The sequence below is a fragment of the Onychostruthus taczanowskii genome, unplaced genomic scaffold (assembly GCF_017590055.1).
Source record: "Onychostruthus taczanowskii isolate IOZ18803 unplaced genomic scaffold, ASM1759005v1 scaffold59, whole genome shotgun sequence".
NCBI classification, from domain to species: Eukaryota; Metazoa; Chordata; class Aves; order Passeriformes; family Passeridae; genus Onychostruthus; species Onychostruthus taczanowskii.
The window spans coordinates 2,307,748-2,332,080 of NW_024503568.1; the positions used below are offsets into that span (position 1 = coordinate 2,307,748).

Below are 24,333 nucleotides of genomic sequence, written 5' to 3' on the forward strand. Positions count from 1 at the left end.
TGGGAAACTGGCAGAGGGCAAGAGGCTGGCACGCAGTGACCCCCATCCCTGGGCAGCAATGGTTCGCCCCGCAGTCGGCCCCGGCAGGGCGGGGCTGCGGGCGGAAGGCTCCGAGAGGAGCGGGGCGGGGGCGGTGCCGCGGGAGGGGGCGCTTGGGGCGCCGTCCCGGGCTGATTCCGCCTTACCCTGCGCGGGGGCTGCGATGGCTCCCCCCAGGAAAGGCGACCTGAGCGCGGAGGAGAAGGACTTGCTGGCAGTGATCGCCACAGGTGAGCCCTCCCGGCCCTCGCCGCTCACGGCCCCGGGCCGCAGCTCCCACGGGCCCGCCGGCCGTGCCCCGGGAGGGATTTCGTGTCCCCGCACGTTGGGGGCGGCGGGTGAGGCGCCGTTACCGGCCGCTCGCCGCGGGCTCCCCTCGCCCCCGGCCGCGCTCCTCCGGTCACGGCGCTGAGGGCCGCCTGCCTTCCCGCCCCGCCTTCGGGCCGTCACCCTTCTCCGTGCCGGGGAGAGCGGCTCTTCCCGTGCGAGAGCCGCCCTTCCCTCCCGGGCAGGCCCGCGTCACCCAGGGAGTGCGGTGGGGGCGCGGTGCGGTGCGGTGGGGCTGGGGAAGCTCAGCTGGGCGGGTCTAACTCTGCCAAGGAAAGCTTGCATCTTATTGGAAATGTCTGTTTATATTTGCCCAATTACTGGTGTTAATGTCAGCTGAAAAAAAAAAAAAGTTTTCTTGGGGGTAATCCAGTCTTCTAGTGTGTTGTAAGGTTTTTCCCATGTACTGTTGCCAGACCATGGCATCTTTGCAGGCGTGTTATTCTCACGTTGCCAGCACGTGAGCTTGTTTGGGGTGTTGTGCACCTCTTATCTCTTATAATGTTTTGTTTTACTATTCCTTATTCTATGTTATATTGTCCTCTTAGAGAGAGGAGAGGGGATCAATGTCAATGTGAAGGAAGGGTGTCAAGATGATAGGGCCAGGCACTTCCTAGTGGTGCCAAGCCACAGGACATGAGGCAATGGGCAGAAACTGATGCACAGAAAATTCCACTTGCATAAGAGGAAGGACTTCTTTACTATGTAGTTGACTATGCACTGGAACAGATTAACCAGGGAAGTTGTGGAATCTCCCTCACTGGAGATACTCAGGAACTGTCTGGATGCAGTTCTGTGCAATGTGCTCTAGGATGAACCTGCTTGAGCAGGGAGGTTGGACCAGATAACCAGACTGCTGTGGTCCCTTCTAACCTGACCCATTCTGTGATTTTGCATTTCATGTGAGTGTCACAGTTTCATTGCACTGTCTGTCACGCCTGCTTATTGCCAGGGGAACTTTAACTCATTTGAGTTTCCTGGTCCAGCAACGTCAATTTCGTAACCCCAACTAAGTAGTTACCCTCCAACTGGTATTTTGAAAATCATGAGCAGCATTCATTAGTTGGAGGCAAACTACAAACACCTTGTGTTCTCTGCATTTCCATATGTAGTTTCCAGGCAATTTGAACCCATGAAAGTTTTGCTACAGTTTTGGTCCTTTACTCTCACTTGTATTAAAATGTTCCCCTGTGCCAGAGACACAAGCGTAAGACAGCAGTGAATTTATTGTGGACCAGAACCAGTTTGATTGACTCACTTTAATAAGAGTTTCAGACCTTGGTCTTGCAGAAACCTCTGTCTGACTTACCTGATGCTTCTGATTAGGGTCATGGGATAATTCAGGTTGGAAGAGGCCTCAGGAGGTCTCTAGGCCAACCTCCTGCTCAAAACACATCAGCTGTGAGGTCAAATGTGATTGCTCAGGGCTTTATCCCATCAGGCCTTGAAAACTCCCAAAGAGGAAGGCTGACAGTGTCTCTGGGCAATCTCTTTGCCTTACTGGGTTTGTAGTGTAAATGTTTTTCCTTGTCTCTAGTCTGAAGCTTCCTTTCATTTCAGCTTCTACCTGTTATCTCTTGGCTCCCTACCGTGCCATCAGGAGCCTGCTTCGAACTTTTAGCTCTGGCCAGTTCTACAAGTCTGACTGCCATCAGTTTAGTGTCTTGTTTGAAAATCCTTCAAATACAGAACTCTGAGTTTATAAATGCAACTTTGCTTTGCTTGTGTTAAAATTTACTTGAAGATCACCCCTTGAAGACTTTCTTTTACTGATGTTTGTTCTTTGGCTGGGATATTCTTCTGAAAACTGATCCAGTTCTTAAGAAGCTTCTGACATGTTTAGAATATATGTATGTCTGGGGGACTGATGATTTCCCTGACTCAGTCAGAAGTCTGTATTAAGTGTGTGAGATGACTCAGGTGATTGTCTTTTTTTCCTGAAATTAATGAATTGAAAGAAAAACAGTAAAAGCCCATGTAGTGTAGTTAAACCACACCAAATAAATAAAATAAATTATTACTAGTATTTCAGTGGGATTTCTTTAGCCAAAACTGAAGTTGCAAGAGCTTCTTTTGCTGAAAAAATTGCTGGATGACTTCTGAAAGAGTGAAGATAAACATGAAAATAATTAAAATAAGTGCTTATTTTTATTAAGCACATCACTGCTGAAAGAGCGTTGCTGATGATTGAATCGGTAATTAGAAGTTTCTGTTAATTTGCAATAATATTCTCTGAACTCAGACTCTTGGAATGTTCTTTTATTTCTTTGTGCCTCTAGAACCTGTGTTGGCAATATCTGAATAGTTCTCCAATGGGCTTTAAATCAGGTTCTTAGACCTGTGGCTTAGCCAAAAGGATTTTGGTAATGAATTGAAAACTAGTAGGACAGTAGAATTGAAAAACAGGTATAGCCTGTTTTTTCTGGCACATTTTTTTTTCAGACTTCACTCTACTTATGTGTTTGGCAATTTTTAGAAATGTCAACAATCGATCAAGCTGGGTCCTTGTCCTTTCTCTCTCTATTCTCTATTACCAAAAGCAAATTCATTCCACTCCTGTGAATGTGTTACATTGCAAATTTCAAATAGAAACAGGAAAAATGATGTGAGTAAAGGATAAGGCATGTGTCATTCAAAGCAATAAGTCTTTAAAGTGAGGTAATTTCTTTTTTTGAGAATGTATACAGCTCTTTTAGACAAAAGATATGAAAGCACAAAATGTGTTAAAATACTCAGTATCGTGATCCTCATTTGGAGCTGTTCATGTGCTGCTTGAGTGTCCCATTCTTGTGTGTGTAGGTTGGTTACTTCACAAAGAATGGATGTTTATTTGTAGTTCATGCTTTCCAACTGCTCTTTGAAGTTGTGAGTTGTTGGCTTTTAGCTTCTAGAACATAACACTGTTCATTCATAAGCTTCTTCACTAAGTGCAATTAATTTATTGGTGGTTAATCTACATCCCATGCAGTTAACATACAAAGATTTTGATTCTAATGAGAAATTGAAATGACCATTTTCCTCCAGATTCTCAGTTTATTTTATTTCTCACCCATTTTCTCTCTGTGTCTTTTTATTTAAAGGAAACACCGAGGAGGCTGGAAGGCTCCTGGGGAGCAAGAATGTCCGAGTCAATTGCCTGGATGAGGTACTGCAAAACTGTGCAGGCATTATGCTGAGTTTAATAAGGAAAATGCTAGGTCTGAAGGCCTTCATGTTAAATAACATTTCTTTATTAGCAATTGCTGTAGCCCTGAAAATCAGAGTTACTCTCAAGATATTTCCAGCCTGCAGCTAAATAATGAACCTTTGAAGAGTTCTTACTGTTTCTTAAAGGAAGTTTAAAGATTAATGTTACCTAAAGTACTACACTGTATTTTGTCTGAAGTTCCAGGCTGAGCTTTGTCTGTAAGGTAAGATAAATGCTGCAGCAAAACACATGGGGGTGCTCCCTGACTTCTTGTCACCTTCACAAGCAGTAGTCCCTCTGCTTAGTCCATCTGTGGCAGACACAGCACCTGTCCCCATCCCATGCTTGGGTCTCACACACATATTTGGAGGATGAGTAGCTCGAACAGAAATGGAACCACAGCCTTCTATACAGGTGGGTGTGGTAAACATGTAGAGGATTAAATCCTGAAGTGCTGCCTGAAGATGGGAATAAGTTTGTGGAGAAAGGAACCTTATGTGATGTTCATGTTTCCTCTTCTTTTTCTTTTTAAAATGTTTTTCTAAAGCATGCAACATTAATATGAAATGTAACATGCAAGCAAAACTAATTCCCCATCATACATGTTAAATCTATGTATAATTTATCAATTTAAATGCTAAATTTGTGGTTTTTTTCACAGCTTTATAATTTCATAGGAATCACTGGGAAATTCTGGCAGGATGTCTAATTCAGCCTCTGGCTCAAAGCATCTTCAGCTCCAGGGTCAGATGAGATTGCTCTGGGTTTTGACCTGTCTGGCCTTGTAAATCTCTAAGGATGGCGACTGTCCAATATTTCTGGTCAACTTGTTCTACTCTCTTACTGTGATTTTGGTGGAAAAGTGTTTCACTTATATCTGAACCTCAGCTCAGGCTCAGTGTCTCTTGCCCTCCTACCATAAGTGAAGAGTTTGTCTTGTCAGTGATCTCCCTGTCAGCTCTGGCTGGCTGCTGTTGGGTCCCACAAAAGCCATTTCTTCTCCAGGCTGTGCAAGCCCAGCTCCTGCAGCCTGTCTTCACTGCCCAGGTTCCTACCGTGTAGTGGTGGTACTCCATTGATTTTGTTGCAGTTTATCCATTTCTTTATTGCACTGGAAGGCTCAAAATGGGACAGGGTATATTGTAGATGTGGTCTCCTGAATCCTGAATAGAGAAAAATTGCCACCACTTCTACCAGGTATCTTCATGGGATATTGTTAGTTTTTTTTTTCTGCCAACAGATCCATTTTCTGGTTGTTCTTAAGTCAAATAGTAAACCTGAATTTCTGTTGTATGAATTTCAACAAGTTTCTGTAAAACTAGTCAAACTAAGTTTTACAGTGAACTTCAGGAACCTGAGACACAATATAAATGTTCTTGCAAGTGTGCTTTATTGTATGGACATCAAAAGGTTTTCCTTAAGTGTAATTGCTGAAGTCATGCTGAATGATGGCAGGTTTGTTGCAGTATTAGTGCAACATCCAGGATTACTGTTGAGAGAATGTGGCTTATTCAAAGAAACCATATCTGAGTTATGCCTCAGGCTATTGTTGTAGAAGAATTAGTATTAAAAGTATTTACCTAAGGCTCACATCTGACTAAATACACATAAGGCCCATAAAACTTTAAAAGTTGATGCAGTGGACTTCTTGCAGACTCTTTTTTTACCTCCAAGAGTGGTGTGTAATCATGCATATTAAACAGGAGAGGGTTCAGGTTTGTTTAGGTTTCTTAAATCCATCAGCTATGTGAGTGTTACAATTTTTCTTATATAACCCATTTTCACTCCAATGTGTTATTCTAATATCTATACATAAGTAAGAGTGTGTGAAATCCCAGTTAAACATCAGCTTCATCTGTTACTCACTGTTGCCACAACTGGAGACTGCTCTCAGTGCATCAGGTCTTTTTTTTTTTTTTCATTGTTGCCTTAGTTGCTTATCTTGACATTCACATTTACATTACTATTGTTACTTATTTTGTTACTGTTAAGAAGTAAGGAAGCCCTGAAGATGGAATGCTTAGATAGTAAAGTGGGAGCTCAATTCAGTCAGGAGCTCATTTCCATCCTTGAAAACTTTTTTACGTGAGAGAATCCACAGAACGAGCACAGGTTTAATGTAATTCTGTCTTCTAGCTGTGGTACAGCAAGCATGCAGTCACAATGTAATGATTTCAGGCTGAAGAACACACAGCATCAGAAGCAGGTTGTTATATAGTGCACTTCCTAATTTAAAAAGAACCCGCACATAATCTGTTCCTTTCATTTTTGGTTTGACTGTATATTCTAACTGCTTGGATCCACTTTCTTGTAGATTAAAAACTACTAACAATCAGCTATCTTTTCTCTATCTACCTTTAAACAAGGACCAAGTCACAGTTTATCATCTTCCAGATGCAGTGACCTTTAAAGTCTTGCCTAAAGTTACGTTTCTGCAGCAAGTGAGCTATAATAGTGGCTCTTTTTCAAATCTTTTCCAGTTGTTTTGGCTTCTTTCTTTAAAAATGTACACATGAGCTGGACGCAGCATTTCAGCATTGCTTCTGCTGTTGGTACATGCATTTAAAAATTAAAAAATACTTCTCAAAGTCTATTTGCTTTTCCTGCCCTTGTTCCAAGACTCCCTCATACCCTTCACCTCCTGCTGTCTGCTGAACTCTGCTGGGAGTGTCAGCACAGAGTAAGATCCCTTCACTCAAGTGAGTTTCCCAGATGCCCATCTTCAGAAGGTTGGAGATATCCAGCAGATACAGTCCTGGTTTTTCTCAGAACCCTTTCTGACCAAATCAATTGTTTTGTTGTGTCTTAATCACTGTCTTTATGAAAACAAGTGCAGTGGCTTTTCGGCAGAACTGGTCTTTAACAGTTTGGTGACTTTAAAACTTCAGGGGCATTTAAGTTCAGGTGTTCTCAAACATTGGGACAAATAGATGGGCTGTAGTAATGGATGTAAAATAAAAGCAAATATATTTAACTTAAATGCTTAGTCATTTTTTAATGGAGTGTTGATATTTTGGAAACTTAGTATGGGAGAATGTGTTCAGAACTTTTCTTTCCCCTGAGAGCACAGAGCTTGTAAATATTGTGACTTTGTCAGCACTTTGCTGACTTGAACTCCATCTGCAGCATGTGGCTCAAATATTTCAGATTGTTACAGAAAGGCAGGCTCAAGCACATGGGCTTTCCAGCTGTGGAAGTTTCCTCCAGTCACGTTGGTAGTTAAGGTTGCAAAGGAGTACTGTAGTACTATATCCCCTATTTTCTGCAGATGAAGCCAACAGACTTGACCTGAAAAGTACATAATTTTTCTCTATTTGAAATAACTGTAAGGTTGTTCATAATCTTCTTACATATAGAACTATCATCTGGCATTAGCAACATTACTTTTTTCCTCTAGTTTGGTAATACGTCATTTAGAAGCAGTCCACTTCTCTGTTCTACAGAACTGAACACTTCCTGGGAATTACAGCAGCAGCCTGCTTATTCATGGCTGAGATGTGTGTAGCTTCACTCATACTGAGTATGTTCAGTGGAGGGTTCCTCAGGTAATCTGTCTTGCTATACTAGTGTGAAAATGCTATGCTAGCAGAAAATGCCAGTTCCTTGGCCTTTGTTGAGGAGGAAGGGTTTTGTCTTTTGATGTTTTTTACATAATACTTCAAAATACACAAACCAAAGAAAATTCCCCTGCTAGTTAGAATGATCTGGTTTCAATTCAGGTTGCTGGTTGATGTAGACTTTAACTTTTCGTCACTACAGATGAACTGAAAGATCATCAGAGGAATCTAATGTGTTACATATGTGAAACCAACAGCTGAGCCAGGATGACTATAAAGGAGAACTATAGCTGTGATTGACACTTACTGAACAGTATTTCATATTCTAATTAGTCCATACTTAGCTACAGCTAAAATTATTTGTGCGTGTAGCTGTTGACCTCCTTCCAAATCCTGCTTTTAGGAAATTTAAGATGTATAAGAGCAATCTTATTCAAAAGCTTGAAGGGCGAAATTTCTAGAAGCTTTCATCCAGTGAAGAGTCAAGTTGTATTTCTAGACTAACAGCATTCAGTACAAGAGAGTTGATTTTGAAGAGATACATCAACATTTCTGCCTTGTAGCACCTGTTCTTTTTATATCATTTTTAGCAGTGTCCCAAATAAAAGTAAAAGCCAAACCCGGAGTTATGTGTTTTGTTTATAATTTTCTGACTTGAACTGTTGCCTCAACCTAGAGGGTAAAATAAGACACTCTTTTTGTGTTAATATGGAGCTGCATTCCTCATTGGAGCAATGATTCCAATTCTCCCTGGAGAAGGGAGAGATGGATGCCTTAATATTGCTGACATACAAGTGTCTACAGCAGTTTTTCAGCTAGGGTTTTGATAGCCCTTTCACTTTCCTTTTTTTTTTTTACTTTTCCCACTCTATTTAAATAACTGGTACTCGCATGTGCAGTGCCTTACTGTACTCCAGTACCTGCTGAGGGACTGCTCCAGTGTAATCCAGCCTGTATGCCACATCTTGACAAGGTTCCATGGTTGAGAAGAAGGGTGACATGAGCATGGGAATGTTGGGAGCACTTGGATTGTGCTTTTCACTTGAGTAACGCAGGTTTATGTGGCTACTTCAGTGGTGAATTGTCATCCTCTTAGTCACAAAACAGTATACATGTGATGTCTGTGTTCTTACACAGTCAGCATGAGCGTTTAAGTGTTCACAAAATGGAGAGGTTTTGTGCCAAATATGCATATGTCTCTGGAGTGGGAGATATTGTGTATTTTTTGTTTGTTTGTTTGTCCCACTTCTTGTTCCCTAGCTGGCCTGTGTTTCCCCATTCTTCTGTTGGTGAAGGTTGAGCAGGAGTTTTGTTGGAAACTTCCTTTGTAGGTCCTAGGAGGCAGAAGGTTGCTTTTCCATTTTATTATCTTCATAAATTTGTTTTTATTCATCCTGTTCAAGCACACCTAAGCTGGATGCTGAGAGATTGATCTGCTTTCTTCTTCCTCTGTGCTGGAGGTGGAGTCCCACCCCTCCCTGGTTCTGGTACTCATCTGCCTGCCCCTCCACTGACCCCACAGTTCATTGGTTGGGGTTTTTTTAGTCAATTGACTTCCCCACCATGGTAGCAGTTCTTGGAATCCCATTCCTCAGTCGGCTTTTGGACTATTTTCAACATGAGGAACAGGGAAGATGGTCTGTAATGGCTGGGCTGGCTGTGCCAAGAGCCCTGTTGTGCCAGGGAGGCCCTGTTGGTTGGTGAGCTGGAGAACCCAGTCAAGAGAAGTGCCAGCTAATTTTTAGAGGCACTTAAAATGCCTCTAAAATTGCCTCACCAGCAAACTGTTCCTCTTGAATGGTGAGACATACAGGAAATGCTTGCAGCCCTGCAGAAGAGAAGTTACCATGTAACATACCTACAAAAAAAAGAAAGCTGGGAAGGATTCACTTTTATCCTGGGGAATAAGATTAAAAAGCTCGATTTTTTGGTCAGAAGAATGTTGCATGGTAACAGCTAGAAAAAGGATCCTTCATCTGATGTTTCATAGTGGAACAAAAATTTGTTTCATCTGTATGCTTAATAAGCCATGTGCAAGTTTTGTCTTTTAAGTTCATTGCATTGACAATCCACATGTCATCTGTGAGAAAACAGACTGTTGCTGGACCTGTCTTTGGCATTCAGGCTGAGAAAAGTATTTGCAGTCAATCCGGTTTCAGTGTAGGGACATAATACAGGATACCAAGCATTTCCAGATACATTTGTGTCTAGCCTGACCCTCTTTTGTTTGCTGTGAATGTGAAAAACTGATATGAATGTGAGTTTAAATCCAGTTTTATAGCAACCATCTGATATTTTCTGACTGATATGTTTTTTTGATCCACACCACAGCCTGATGCTTCCAAAATTAAATCAAAGGATTTTAAAAAAACAGTTTTCTGGGAGGAGAGGATAAAACAAACCCAGTTCTTTACTTTGTCATATAATTTTCAGGTCTTAATTGGAACAACTGACTTTCAAGATAAAACCAAACTTAAAAGTAATTGTTTTCTAAAACCGTGCTGTGTTTATATTCCCTTTAGTACCTTTCTGTGCTGCTAAAGGAGACAAATCCCTACTGTGACTCCAGACTGGGATTGGCCTGTAAAGTTACTTTTGATCTAACATTATGAAATGTAATATAATAAAATGTATTTTATATAGTGGGACAGAAAGTCTTTATTCAACAATTGAGACACCCCAAATGAAATCTAGAAAAAGCAGTCTGTTTCATAGTCATGAAGTCATAGTAATTTTCTTTCTTCAATGGCAGTTTATATTGCAGTTTACCAAAATTTGTGGGTTACTAAAATATAATGCATCAAGTAAGCATTTCTATTATTTTCAGTTAGGATGGAGAGTAATGAAACTGTAATACTTTAAAATTATTAACTTGTAACTTTTCCAATTTTTCTCACCTTTAGAATTTTTTTTAAATTATATTGGTAAAATTAACTTACTTGGGTTTCACTCAATCATAAATTGAAACAAGAAATATGTTAAGGCTCAAACTGACAATTACATTGTTTCAGAGTATCACATTACCAGGCATTTGCAGAGCTGCAGTAATGTACACGAATGTACTCAAGCCCACAGCCTTGACTGGTAAAGAAAGGAACAGGATGCCATTTTCATTTTCTTGAGGGACAAGCTAAAGCACTCTCCCTGGTATGCAGTGTTGGAGAGTGTTCTTGGACAGTTAAAGTGCCTTGGCTGATAATGTGAATCCTGACCTGATGTTAAGTGAAAATAAACAGCATATTGGAAAAAGCATGCTGTATTCTGAAAATGGAACGTCATGCAATTTTATCAACCAGCAGCATGCTTCTTCCTGCCCTTGAAGAGAGATAGAGAGAGAGCCTGCACTAACAGTTCACCCTAGTTCTAAAAATTTCCTCTGGGGTTTGCCCAGCTTTATAATCACACCTCAGTCCTCCCATGCTGAAGAGATTCCTTTTTGTACTGGGGCAGTTGATCAAACCATCCAGGATTGTTAAAGTCTGACAAGAGCTGTGTGTCTTTATGAGGGCTTTCAGAGCTCTTCCTGATCATGGACACAGTGCCAAAAGGGTGGAGAAGTGGGAGAGAGGCAGATGGCAAAATTACCGGTAATCAAAACTAAAAATGAGCAAGATGGGTTTCAGAGACTGAAAATCTTTGTAATGTTTAAAACAACAGCAGCCTATTTCTAGTTTTCTTGCTGCTTATCATATAAGCCACAGCAGGTGAGAAAACAGTAACATAGGAAGCTAACCAGTTTTCTAAACCAAGCTTTTTCAACTAGCAGAAGCATTAGTTGTCTTCAACACTAATGTCTTACATAAAAGGACAATGATAAATTGACTGTAAATGGTTTTCATTTGTTAAACCATGCTCTGTTTTCAAATCTATAGCACAGCGTAATAAGAAAACTGACATGGAAATCTGCTGCATGTTAGTAACCATATTTTTTCATTAAGGTTTTGTGAGGTTTTTTGGTAAATAAAATACTACATGCGGCTTTGGTAGTTATATTGAATATGTATTGCCAAGTAAAATGATCAGTGGTATGAAGATCAAGAGATGTAACATTCTTTTTTGTATGCTTTTCTTCTCCTTTCTTTTGCCAGCATGGCATGACCCCTCTGATGCACGCAGCCTACAAAGGGAAGGTGGACATGTGCAGGTTGCTGTTGAGACACGGGGCTGATGTAAACTGCAATGAACATGAGCACGGCTACACTGCCTTGATGTTTGCTGGACTTTCAGGTAACTTATTGCTAGACTCAGATCACTGATTTTTTTGACATCAATGAGTACAATTTGCCATAAGTTAATAAATTAAAAGTAAGTGTTGACATGCTTTTATTGTTCAGGTTTGCTGTTATTTATGTGAGCCACGCAACTACGTCATGACCAGTAAATTCCTGGGGGCAGTGCAACAGGAGAGCCTCTGTTCAGGCTCATGTTAAAATTGATTTTCTTCAGACTTTGAGGCATTCAGTCTACTCGTCCTGTACCTACTTTTTCCTGTTCTAGATCTCAATATTCACTTTCCTAGGGTGGTTTTCTTGTGCAGTGGGATAGATTCTGTTTACTTAGACTGTGCTACACTGAAAATGATGCTGCACCAGTAACTTTTGGTAATATATGACACTTTTCAATCCAGTATTTTTCAAATTTTGTCTTTTTCCTACATTATTTTTTCCAACAGTCGTATGGGCTTTTAAAAATTTATTTAGCAAGTTTTAAAACCATGTTTTCCCAAAATAATTTTCACTCTTCTCCTGCATTTTTTTTTTTTTCATGAGAATGCTTATAGCTGTATATATCTCCTCCTGTCTCACGTGGTGGTTTGCAGCTTTCCTCTTGCTATTCTTTTCCCCTAATGGCTGGAACAGTAATTTCCTTGAGTGAGAAAAAGACACTACATTAAAACATTGTTCCTTCTGGAGAAAAGATTTGATTTGGGAATATTAGGTTATTTTAAGTATCTTTTTACTAGGCCACTTATGTTTTGCCAAAAATGAGATTCTAGGGGAGTCAGGGTTCTTGGCAGGTAGAGTTTAAACTGCCTAAGTATTTAAAAAAAGGCTTATGTATGTACATGAACCTTAACTAGATAATCAAGATTGTTTTTCAGCTGCAACTTGGGTAAAAAGATTTGTGAAATTCCAGTGTTCTGTGGTATTGAGCAATATCACAGCTGCAGCAGATAGATGAGAACCAACTCTTAGAGGCTGTTAAATGATTGCAGCTTTATATAAAGTGCTGTATTTTTACCATTTTCTCACAGCTGAGCTTTTAGCCTGTCATCCTGAGTGTGAAAGCTTCTGAATGTTGACTTTTAGAGTCTAGTGTCTGTGAGCACAAAAGGTACATGAGCACTACTGATGCAGTGACTTTGTTTTTAAACATTCATTTTCATCCACCATCCCCTTTTTGTATTCACTTTTCTGACTTAGCATGTGCACAAAAATGAATAAAGTGAGAATACCTTTGAAAGCAGAACCAGCAGGAGTGGTGACAAGTGTCCTTTTTTAGTCTCTGAAGGGCACCAATTAAGTAATCTAATCTTCCTATCAAATTTTATCTTTATTTTACTTGGTATTTAGCCCAGTCTGAACACCCAGTTCCCACTGTGGAGAAAGGAACAATCTGTTCTGTTCACGGTGTTCCTGCTACATCGTAGTGCTGAATGTGTTTTTCTTCTTAGAATAGCAAATGTAGTTGAACTGTTAAACTAGATTAGTAGAATTTCCTTCTATACTGCTGCCCAGAGGGACCAACCTCTAGTGTAGCTACATGAGTATGCCTCCCATAAGCTCCATGGGAAGCTGAATGTGCATTACAGAGAGCAGAGTTACACCTATTGGAACTCTAAATAAGCACATCTTTCTCTTAATCCATGCTTAAAATAATGACATTAAGAGCATTCATTTTCCTCAGTGTTGTTCCTGGTCTTTAAGAAATTCAGTACATCTTTTTCTGAAGCATAGAGAATTACATGTTCTGATTTGTCCTTGCTCATTCCCCATATCTTTCCTGCAAATTCAGGAAACAAAGAAATCACCTGGATGATGTTAGAGGCTGGAGCAGAAACTGATGTTGTCAACTCCGTGGGAAGGACAGCTGCTCAGATGGCTGCTTTTGTGGGTAAGATGAAAATTATTATCATTTTCTAAACTCCTAAAGAAGTGGAGTGCTAGAGTCTGATGCTTTTTCCTGGAGATGCTTCTTGATGATTTTTCTTTTCAATTACTTGTTCTGAACTGACATGTTATTGAGCTTTGTTTTCCACATCTCATCATGTAACAGTCAATTTGTGTCCTATTCCCATGTTTGATTTCCTAAAAACACAGATGATCTTACCTGTGAGAACAGGTGCTGCACAAGTGTGCAAGTTTTTGCAATGTCACTGCTTTGGAAACAGTAAGAGGAAGCTGGTTGCATTGGAGGGGTCCAAAGTGCAGCACCAAGTGCTAATTGGAGCTTCCCTTGTGGGAAGGGACGACCGTAGTGCCAGGAGTCAGGAACTCTGCTGAGCCTTGCAGCTGTGTGCTGGCAGCGTGCCATCCCCTGCCCTTTTCCCTGGCTTCTGGGAGGGGGAGAGGTCTTGGAACCTCTTCTGAGGTAGTCACTACTTACTGAGCTGAGCTTCACTAGAATAAGGTAAAGATTTATCATTCCAGCATGCAGAATTATCCCTGGCAAAGCATGCAGCAAGCTTTTTTGCTGTTGTTTCTTTTTTCTTTTTTTTTTTTGGTCTTGTTTTTATAAACCCTTTTTAATTTTTTTACCCTTCTTTACAATGCTAGGTTCCTGGCTTAGTGTGCCATTTCTTCTCTAGGAAGGAGAATTGATGAAATATTGTGTGGTCAAGTGGAGTCATTTCCAGTGGCACAGCTATTGCTTCCCAAAAACAAGGACCTGTATTTTCTTTCAAACACAACCTTCTCATGGTGTTTGAATGCCTGAGAATTCCCTTTCAAGTCCTTTTGGTGTTCTGAATTCAAGGCTACCTTGCCATTTAGATTTACTTCCTTGAATAGTGATTTAGTGCTGTTTTAAAGAAGAAAAGGCTGACATTGCTCAAACTTGAGGTTTGAGCAGCAAAACCTTAACTATTCATTTAAGTATCAGAGAAGTCTATTCCTATTAATTATCCTTTGGATTTGGAGTCTTTTCCAATGTGATGGTGTATGGAGTGAATGGGGAATATTATCTCCAAAATAATTTTTGAGAATTCTTGTTTAAAATCTTATCACATCACGAAGGTAGCATAAATATTTTCAGGCATACTGAGATACACTGCTCTCTAAAAGTTTGCACATTAGAATCTGTTCCTGTTCCTTTTTTATTCTTTGTCCAATCAACATTAATTCATCTGCCTGTGTGTAGGAAGTGAGGATACTTCTTCCCCTGTCATTTGTCTCACGCTGTGCTCTATTAGCTCAGAACTGTCTCTTCTAAAACAGTGGAAGATTTTAAATGCTGGAATTTGGTTGGCTATGTCTTCTACTGATTATAGGATTAGTGCCAAGACAAATCAATCAATTTAAAGAATGTGGTTCTGGACTAGAAAAGATAAGTTTTACTTTCCCTTTAGTCAAGTAATCCATTGTATTGTCAGATGTAGAGAACAAGAAGTTGGTGTAACTTTTCTCATCTTGTTACTTTCATTACAGTCCTTTTATTTTTGGTAAACTTTAAGCATCTTCCATTCTTATAACTTCTCCCACTGCAGGTTAATACAGTAATACCTGCTTCAGGTCTGGAAACTTATAAGTCTCAATGCAAATGTCATTAATTTCAAAAGTACAAAGTGGAAAAATCTTACCTTGAAAAATTATAGCAGCAGTATGAGACTATTGGTATAGTATAATCTGGGGGGTTAAATAACTGTTCTCTTAGTTGTGGCTTATCAGGGAAAGAGAATGGAGGAAGGGGACAGGTTATTCAAAATGAATTTTCATGAGGGCATTCCCTGCTGGGAGTCACAAGTTAATAGCACTTACTGAAGATTAAAGCTACATGCAAGAGAATGACAAGAGTTGCCTCTTTGTAGTGCAAAATATATCATGCAAAGCTCCTTTGCATATTAGATTTGGGTTTAGGGGTTTTTTTAAAAATTATTTCACTGGTGATTTTTTTTCTTGTGTGCTTTTAGGTCAACATGACTGTGTGACTGTCATCAACAACTTCTTTCCACGTGAAAGGCTGGACTACTATACTAAACCACAAGGCTTAGACAAAGAACCAAAACTACCAGTAAAATTAGCTGGGCCTCTGCATAAAATTATTACTACAACCAACATGCATCCTGTTAAGGTGGAGTAATACATAAATTGTATGTGTGTGTTGGTGTGGGAGCGGTTTCTTTGTGTCAGAAAGCATTCTGCTCCTCTGCAAGTTCATCTGAGATCAAAAGCATTATCTGCTAATTCAGCTACTTCTGAAAATGAGGAAGAAGCAGGCTCAACATTTAGATGTGATAAAAAAAATTATTTCAGTATTTGTATACACCAGAATTTTGAACTAACACCTTTAAGTACAGAGATTCTTACTTCCTATATCAGTCACCATAAATAGCTGTCTTTTTTGGCTTTATTTCTCAGCTCCACTTGAAGTGGAAACATGCAACAATTTCCTATCTTAACAAAATCTCATTGTTCTCTCAATGCTTTTCTCAGCATGTATCTTCCTACCTTCATCACTGGTTTGCCACAGTAACATCTACCACTGCTGCTGTTCCTGAAAGTATGTGCAAGAGAATGTTTATTTTACTTCCCAGGATATTGCTGACAATAATGTCTTCTATGGTTTGCTGCCCCAGTGTAGTTCAGAAAAATGAATACAGCTAAATTCAAATACAAATTCCTTGGGTTTGCCAATCAAAGTCCAGAATTTGTTAACAGTTTCCAGCCAGGTATCTGCAGTACACAGAGACAGTAGTGCATCAGTGGCAGCTAACTGAGTGAGTGGAGCATACAGTTTCCTCTTAGAATATTTTATTCAGTGACTTACTAGGCTACAGGAAGTACTCCACAATTATGTGAGGTTGATGTGTTCTGTGAAACTGCTTAAATCGTACAAGTCCTTAAATCATACAAGACTAGTGTTCAAAAGGAAAGAGATTTTAATGTATAGTGTAGGTAGTTTCTATAACTTTCTTTAGAAGTAGTTTTGATTCTTCAGATTCTTATTCTAAAAAAACAAAACAAACTTTATATTTTTAATACCAGTCTTAGTTGTAAATGTTTTCTTATATGGGAACTGTGAATTACAGTATATGGAATAAGAATGGTAAATAATGACTGGAAAAAGAGAGGGAAGACTGCATAAGAAGGAAGTAGAAGAATATCAGAAACTCCACTGAAATTTAGCTACAATGAGCTATATAAGCTTTAATGCCAATGCACAAATCTTAACTGGATTACATTTTCTTCAATCTTCTAGATCGTGTTGCTGGTGAAAGAGAACCCTCTGTTGGCCGAAGTAGAAGCACTGCAGAAATGTTACAGGGTTCTGGATCTCATTTGTGAGAAATGCATGAAGCAGAAAGACATGAATGAAGTTCTTGCTATGAAAATGCACTACATCAGTTGCATCTTCCAGAAATGTATTACATTTTTAAAAGAGCGAGAGGATAAACTAGATGGGTTTATCAAAAGGTGAGTATTTCTACAGAGAGGTCTGAAAGCACACGTATGCCCTGGTGTTACAGATACCAGGAAAAGGACAACTGAAGGAACAAATTGAATTGGTTTGGATAAAGGCTATGACAAACAACTTGTTAAATAATCCCAATTGCATTTACTTCACGGTGGCACTGTCTCTCTGTTTTCTGTGTCTGAAGTGACACTGTCCTTCCTTGGGTACAAAGGAATCATACCTAGAATTTCAGCTCTGCTGGAACTGGTTAGAACTTGGCATTTACATATGCACCATGAAGCAGCAGACAGCAATGTGTGATTGAAAAAAAGGGGAGTGGTAGGCTTGAAAAAAGAACTTCTCAGTGTCCAGTATGGTTCTTCTGGGAACATTTCTTGTGCCGTTTTGCTCTCCAGCAGTCATGCAGGTTGAGATTTTTTTTTTCAAAACACTTAAGCAAGTGAGAACTGCAAATCCCACAGACTCTGGATGAGACTTATCCTCTTAAATAACTTAGATCTTCAAAGTCTACTGAGTTACAAACCTGATCTGCCTGATCTTACGTATCAAAGTGAGTGACCTGACGTTTAGAAGGATCACGTTCCCCATACACCACTGTGGATTTTTACTGAAACCCTCTGTGAGACTGAAAATAAATTATGAAGCCAGCTTTCACATAATGAAATTGAGTAGTTCATCAGTGATTCACATAAAAAAATAGTAGCCAAAGAGGTGTAAGGACTATAGCATGTTATTATAATAAAGTGGAATTTGTGTTTTAAGGTATTGTTCATTTATCAGTTTTTATTATTACAATGATCATTTTTAAGCAGTACAAAGCATTTTGATATTTTAGTCAGGTGTAGATAGTAGATGCTCTTTATAGGTATATAGTATACCTATAGATTATTATTTTTCTCTGTGGCTGAATTAGTAAGTCCTGGTTTCAGAGCATATGTTTATATATTGTGTATTTCATAATGATTGTGCATTAGAATGAAAACACTTTCACTTGCATTTTAACATATGAACTTAACTTATGAATTAAACAAATTATTATGAATTCTTCTCTATAATCTGAAAGGGGACAAAGTATAGCATGCTGTATGTGTTTGTTCTTGAGTATTTACTATGTGATTTCTTATTTTACATGCATTTTAAAAAATTTAGCCTCTTGAAAGGGAGAGATAAAGATGGTTTCCCTGTGTATCAAGAGAAGCTAATTCGAGAAAGTATCCGGAAGTTTCCTTACTGTGAAGCCACGTTGCTCCAGCAGCTTGTGAGAAGTATTGCTCCTGTTGAAATAGTAAGTTTTTCCTGTCAAGAAAATTCTTTCTTAGTAACTTGCATAGTAAATCCAGATTGAGACATCTTCCTGTCCTCAGCTTCTGTAACATATTATATTAAGCAAAGGGTTTGATGTCCCTAAACTCTTTGGAGCTGTATTTTACATATTGCAGGAAAATGCTCTAAATTACTTCATCTAGTATTCTTTTCATGTGCCCATAACAAATGCTGAAACACCTCAGCTTTTAAAGAAAACTGATGCAATTTTTTTCTTGTCTCTGAGCTTTCTTTTCCTCCTCTGTTATGTCTGTTCAGTTTTTCTATGCCAGTTCACTTATTGAAATGGTAGGTTCAGATTAAAATGAACCTTAATTTGCACTCTGTTTTCACAATGTCTAAATTCAGTTTAAGGTTGAATAATTTCCTAGATTTAATGCATTCATTTGTTCTGTTGTACACAAGAAGTTGGTAGTATATGATGGTAGAAAAAGGAGAAACATGCAGTGGGGTTCCTTTTATCACAGAGAGGGAGAGGCAAGATGATGCAATGTACAGCAAAATTTATATCTAAATTAGGAAATCAAAATTACAAGTTAAAAATCTAACCTCAGTTGTTCTCTTAGGTCTTTGCTAGCACACTCGTCATTTTAGGACTATTTATTGCTTCATAATAAATTTCACACAAGAGTTGCTGTTCTTTTTTAAGCATGTTCTTTCTGGTCTCTGAGAGCGAGATGTTGTACGCACAAACACTGGGGAATTGGAACAATCTTGTGACGTGTTTGGATTATTCAGAGCCAATTAAAAATAGCCTCCATCTTAAGTGGCTCCAGGTCTGCTAAAATGTCCTGAGGCTTAGTGCAATCTCTACTGTTTGCCTAAGCCTGGAAGATAAACACAGTGTGAAAACATAAGCCATTGTGATGCATTACAACTTGCTTTAGAGTAAACATTTTCCTTCCTGTTGCTTTTTTCTTAGGAGAGCCTGCAGTCTTTCATGCCTTTAAAGCAATGATGGTTTATTCCACTGGATTTCTGTCCATTATGCAGAGCTGGAAAGGAGGAGATATTGGAATTTTTATTTATGTGGAAGCCTTTGACTTTTGTCATTGCCCAATTACTTGGATTCAGTCTGGGCATCTCAGTATTGTTGTAGTAGTTATGATTGTGCATATTCCATGGTTGTCTGGCAGTTTAAGGAATTACTTAGAGCCAGAACAACTTGGCATTTTTTCTTCAAATATTTACATCATTGCCCAAAAGAATAGTTTTAATGTATGGTTACCTAAACCTTACTGCTTGCATTGCATGGGAAGGATGCTGCAAATAACATCTAAATAGATATGCAAATAATTGAAAATTTCAAGTTCTGACCATTTGGTCTGTAGCACCTGTATGCACTGAGCATAACAGTGACAAATGAAACATTTTTTTTTTTATGTGCCAGCCCAGAAACTGAGCTGCAAAAGTCTGCTGCATAGGATCTACAGATGTAAAGAACGTGAAGTTTATTAATAACTTACAGAGGAAATACTACACAAGCTCAGGGCTTAAGTTGCGTTCATATACAAAAGTTTATCTAAAGATAAATCTTAAGTTGTGCATGTTAGTTGAAGTTCTGTGATTTGGTTTTATGTTTTTACTGCTGCAGCAGCTTCAGCGAGACCAGCACTTTGTTCATCATTTCTGGTCTTGCCTTGTGCTGGCTTTTAATCTCGTTACCACCTCTTGTCTTTCAGGGCTCTGACCCCACAGCTTTTTCTGTGCTTACACAAGCGATTACTGGCCAAGTGGGTTTTGTGGATGCTGAATTCTGTACAACTTGTGGGGGAAAGGGAGCAGACAAAAGATGCTCAGTATGCAAAATGGTAAGAATTAAAAAAAAATAGTTGCACTGAGGTGCTGAGGATTTTGAATGCTTCCCTATTTACTGTGTAGACTTAGAAGGAATGGCATTCATGCGTGCACTGAAGACGTTCAAACATGTACTTCTGAGAAAGATGCCTGAAATTCACAAGTAGGAAGGAGCACTTGGATTTCCAAGTGTGTACTCTTAAGAATGAAGAAAGAGCAAAAATTCTGTATGTTTAGAGTTAATAAAAACTGCTCTTTATAGATTCTTATATAGGTTAGAGTCACTCCATATAACCTTTAAAATTGCTTAAAAATAACATTAAGTGCTATACATAGGCATTTAACTTGCTGCACTAAGAAATGCAAGGAAATTCTTTTAGTACATGAAAATGAATTGGTAACTGTGATAACTTTCAGGTTATGTACTGTGACCAGAACTGCCAGAAAATACACTGGTTTACCCACAAAAAAGTCTGCAAGATCCTGAAGGAAATTCATGAGAAACAAGAACTAGAAGCTGCCAAAGAGAAAAGGAAACAAGAAAAGAAGCAGAAGAAAGGTTAGGATCTGTTGTTCCCTTGCTGAAACTAGCGCTGTGTTAACTGCATCACAAAGAGCAATTTAACAGACCTTAAAACTGTAACAGCTGAGGCTGGGAGAAAAATCTTTGGTGAAACATAACAGCAAAGCTAAGTTTGTTGGGATTCTGGCTTTTAAATTGACAAACGCTGTATACTTTCCAAATGTGGTTTTTAATGATGCAGTTACACAGATTTCTACAATGGAAGCATTCTGATTTACACTGCACTGTTTCAAAATCCAGATCTTTAATCAAGCCTAGTGCAGAACTTGAATGCTGCTCTATGTTTGGTTGGAGGTGCTAAGACAAGTTGGATAATAAGCAAGCAGCCTGCTCCTTCCAGTTGCAGAGGTTAACGTAGATGTTATATTTCCCATAATACTTCTCTTCATAACCACAGCATCAAGTTAATTGTGTTGTGCACTTTGAATGTGAGGAAAGCAAGCAGTAGTCTTTAAACTGTTGATGGTGTTTTTCTGCCTTTGAGAAACAAGTAATTAAAACATAATAACCTAATAAACACTGTATTGCCCCTTCTCATGTTTCTCCAAGTGAAATAATAGGAAAGCAGGAGATGAAATCACTTTCTCTCTTTTACAACTTACTAGATTTCCCTTCCTTTGTTTTAAGGATTGTAGAAGTGCACTGCAGAAATCATGGTTGCCTTACAATGGTAATGTTGTTCACTTCAGCTGTACTCAAAATGGCAGGATATAAATCAGTAATAATTAAAGTTTTCGACAGTTACCTCTGTTGATCCTGTTACAAGCGTTGCTGTTGCATGGGATCAGGATGATTGTGGAAGTTGGAGGCAAGCATGTTAGAAATTCCTGGATATGTTGCATACCAGTGCAACAAAACATAATGAGCCATGAGCGGTGATGCCTCATGTGCTGTCCTTTTCAGAGGGAGAGGCAGGATCTTGGTGGATGGCTCTTCTCCCTTCCTGCCTAAAAAGGGAAGCTGTCGTTTTTTGTTATGTTTCTCCTCCATTATCTACATGTTAATCTTCATTAACTGATTCAAGTAGACGGCCAGTACATTACAGACCTTATCCAATTATGCACTGTTAGTAAGACACTGAAGTCATCTGAGCTTCAGGTCACCTTGTGAGTGGTGTTGTATCAGAGCATTTCATATCAACAGCTGTTTTGTTTCAGAAAGTTAGTAATGCCCCCTACAAATCCTGTACATCAGGAAAGTAATAATTAAAAAAACAAATGCAACAGCTGCAACTACAAGCAAACTCAAGAATTTAAATGTTTCTGCTATGCAGGGATGAGTGTCAAGAAAGTCCACGTTTCAGCCTGTGCTGAAGGCTCTTAGCTCAGACCTTGGCAGGGCTTTGCTGGGTTGAGGCTTGCTAGCTGGGACTGGTTTTGGCTGGCTATCAATCACAAGAGAACAATAAACCAAGATATAACTACTTCTCCCAATTAGGCTTTCCCCTCCTTTTCAGAAGTCCTAGCATACAAGCCCTACTTAGTAGAATCAGGTGAAAAAAGTTATTTAACAACTACTCTTTTCTTAGAAAACATTGCTTGAAGAGTAAAGGTGCAGTAGCTTAATCTGTTCCATGTAGTCAAGTTACAAATTTTAGGATGACTCATTTCAACCAAAGTTGATTGTTTTTAAGTACTTAATTTCTTCAGTCTATTTTATGCAGAAATGCTTCCTATGTAGTTGTGTCCATGGCTTTTTGATTTAAAACAAACCCCACCTGTACTCAGTGTTTAACTGGCTTGCAGCCACTCTTTGAAAAGCTGGTGATAAGAATAGTGTCAATACAGCATGTCTGAATTGAAAGGTAAAATAACTATAGTATCCTACTCTGCTCCTCTCTATTAAAAAAAAAAAAAAAAAGTAGTCTGGCAAAAGTGGAAGATAAATTAAGGAGAGCTAGAGTTAGTTCCAGTGTAACCTTGTACCAACTTAAGCAAAGCCTTAGCATTTTGAGTTTTTACAATGAAGATTTTCTAAATAAATCACTTCTGTAATTGATACAAAGTATCCTAGTGTTACTGTTTTTCAACAATAAAAATGTTTGCTTGTGGAGGAGTTCAGTGTTTATTAATTGTGTGATTTCTCTTTTGTTTAGATGAAATGCAGCTAGTAGAGGGTAGTTCTACAAGTGAACAACAGTCAGATCCTGGTCCAGATCCTACAAAAAACGTGGATCCAAATCATCCTACTGATGGAACAGAAGAACCTGAATTTACCAAAGAGATGGAGGCACTAGCCCTGCAACCTGACAGTCCACTGGAGAGTGAAACTGCCTTAGATGACATTGATCTTCAAAAAATTCAAGATTCTGAGGAGTAAGAAGAGGGTAGGAAGGGACTGAGAGTTCTCAAGGGTACTGAAGAATTTTTTATGCTGACCATGTCTGAGTTCTTGGAGCATGGCTTATGCAAGACTTCTTTTAAAAGACACAATGTCTCTGTTCATCAAGAGATAGAATATTGGCTACTTTGTCTATAAATACTCCAGGTTTTGTTGTAAATTGTCAAGATAGGTGTTTATTATCTGCTACAAATTAGTGGCATAGACCCATCTGTATGTATACCAGTAAGCCTAGTGAAACTCCGAGTTTCTGTGGTTAATGAACCACATAGTGAAAAATGAACAGCATTTGATTCGGATTATTCATGTTTTCCAAACTTAAAACTTACTTTAATTGTAATTTAAATTTTTTTTTTCCTGCAAGTACATAGACCTGTAGTTAAAAGCACTGAAAGGCCAACTGTTAAATTGCTTTTTTTTCAGCACTTTATGAAGCTTTACCTGAAGGAATTCAGTAGCAATTAAGTTTCTGAAGATACTCATCTGAACTCTCAGTTTTACATGACATTACTGTAAATATTTTCGACTAGTGAGAGCACAAAAATAATGTCTATTTTGTGGCAACTGTAGTAAATTAAACTGCTGTTTCAGGTGTCTCAAGCTGATGGTGAAATGTGTATTTCACTATTGGTTTGGTCAGAAATATTCAAAAGTCTAATGAAGGGAAGACCAGAATGACTCAAAATATTTTGACTGACAAGAATAATGCATTCTGAATTTTTCAGGTAAAGATGCCTTAGAGCACAGTGGGATCTTGCTTATGAATTATTTCATAAACAAAAAATGCTTAGTATTTTTCATGGTGAAGTGGTCACAGTCAATTAGATGAGAAAGTTCATGTGTGCGTTGATACAACTGTGATTTCACTTCGGCTTTCACCTAAATACCAGATCCAGAAAACGGCTTCCCTCAACTTTGTTTTTCACTCAGATTTATTTCTGTGTCTCATGAAATCAATGGGAATGCCACAACTGAAAATATCACTTGCTGCATAAGGATGGCAAAATTGGAGACTGTCTTATTGTCAGCTGAATCAGTGGTGTTTTAAACAAGGCAGTGTTCTTCTAATTAGAGGAGGAGTAAGGAGGAGTAAGGAGGATCCTCGAAACAGAGAAAACACTATTAATTTTTTTACTATTTAATATGTGGAAAGTTTTTGTTTAATATTCTCAAAACTGTAAGAGTGAGGATACATAAATCCACCTGTGCAGGGAATGTACCTGTGTTTTAATTTCAAGGATTAGTAGATTGTGAAGAATAAAGGGAATTTTTTTAAAAGAAAGGGGCTATGTGGCAATTGTGTTTCCTGCGTCTGTGACATTGTGACATTCTCGTGTGACATGCAGGGGACTCCTGTAGCTTGAGTGTACAAATTTAACTTCATGACAATTGGCAGGCAAGAAATGCCTGCCTGGAGCTCAGATCTGTAGTCATGCTGCAGTCACCCTCCACTCTGAGGTCTGGGAATGCAGAAATGCTGCTGCCTCCCTGCTCCACTCGCAGCATTTGGGGCTCACAGGGGTGTGCTGCTCTTCAGGGATTCTCTG

General features: G+C 38.9%; 1 protein-coding gene across 1 annotated transcript; it reads left to right on the top strand.

The window, feature by feature from the left end:
* Window positions 1-18: 18 nt before the first annotated feature.
* ANKMY2 (ankyrin repeat and MYND domain containing 2) lies at window positions 19-24,068 on the top strand. Its single transcript, XM_041418219.1, has 10 exons — window positions 19-269; window positions 3,447-3,511; window positions 11,199-11,337; window positions 13,126-13,224; window positions 15,239-15,399; window positions 16,528-16,742; window positions 17,893-18,028; window positions 19,749-19,877; window positions 20,281-20,422; window positions 22,542-24,068. The coding sequence occupies exons 1-10, from the start codon at window positions 59-61 to the stop codon at window positions 22,763-22,765; spliced, it is 1,521 nt and encodes a 506-aa protein (XP_041274153.1). The 5' UTR covers window positions 19-58; the 3' UTR covers window positions 22,766-24,068.
* The last annotated feature ends 265 nt before the right edge of the window (window positions 24,069-24,333 follow it).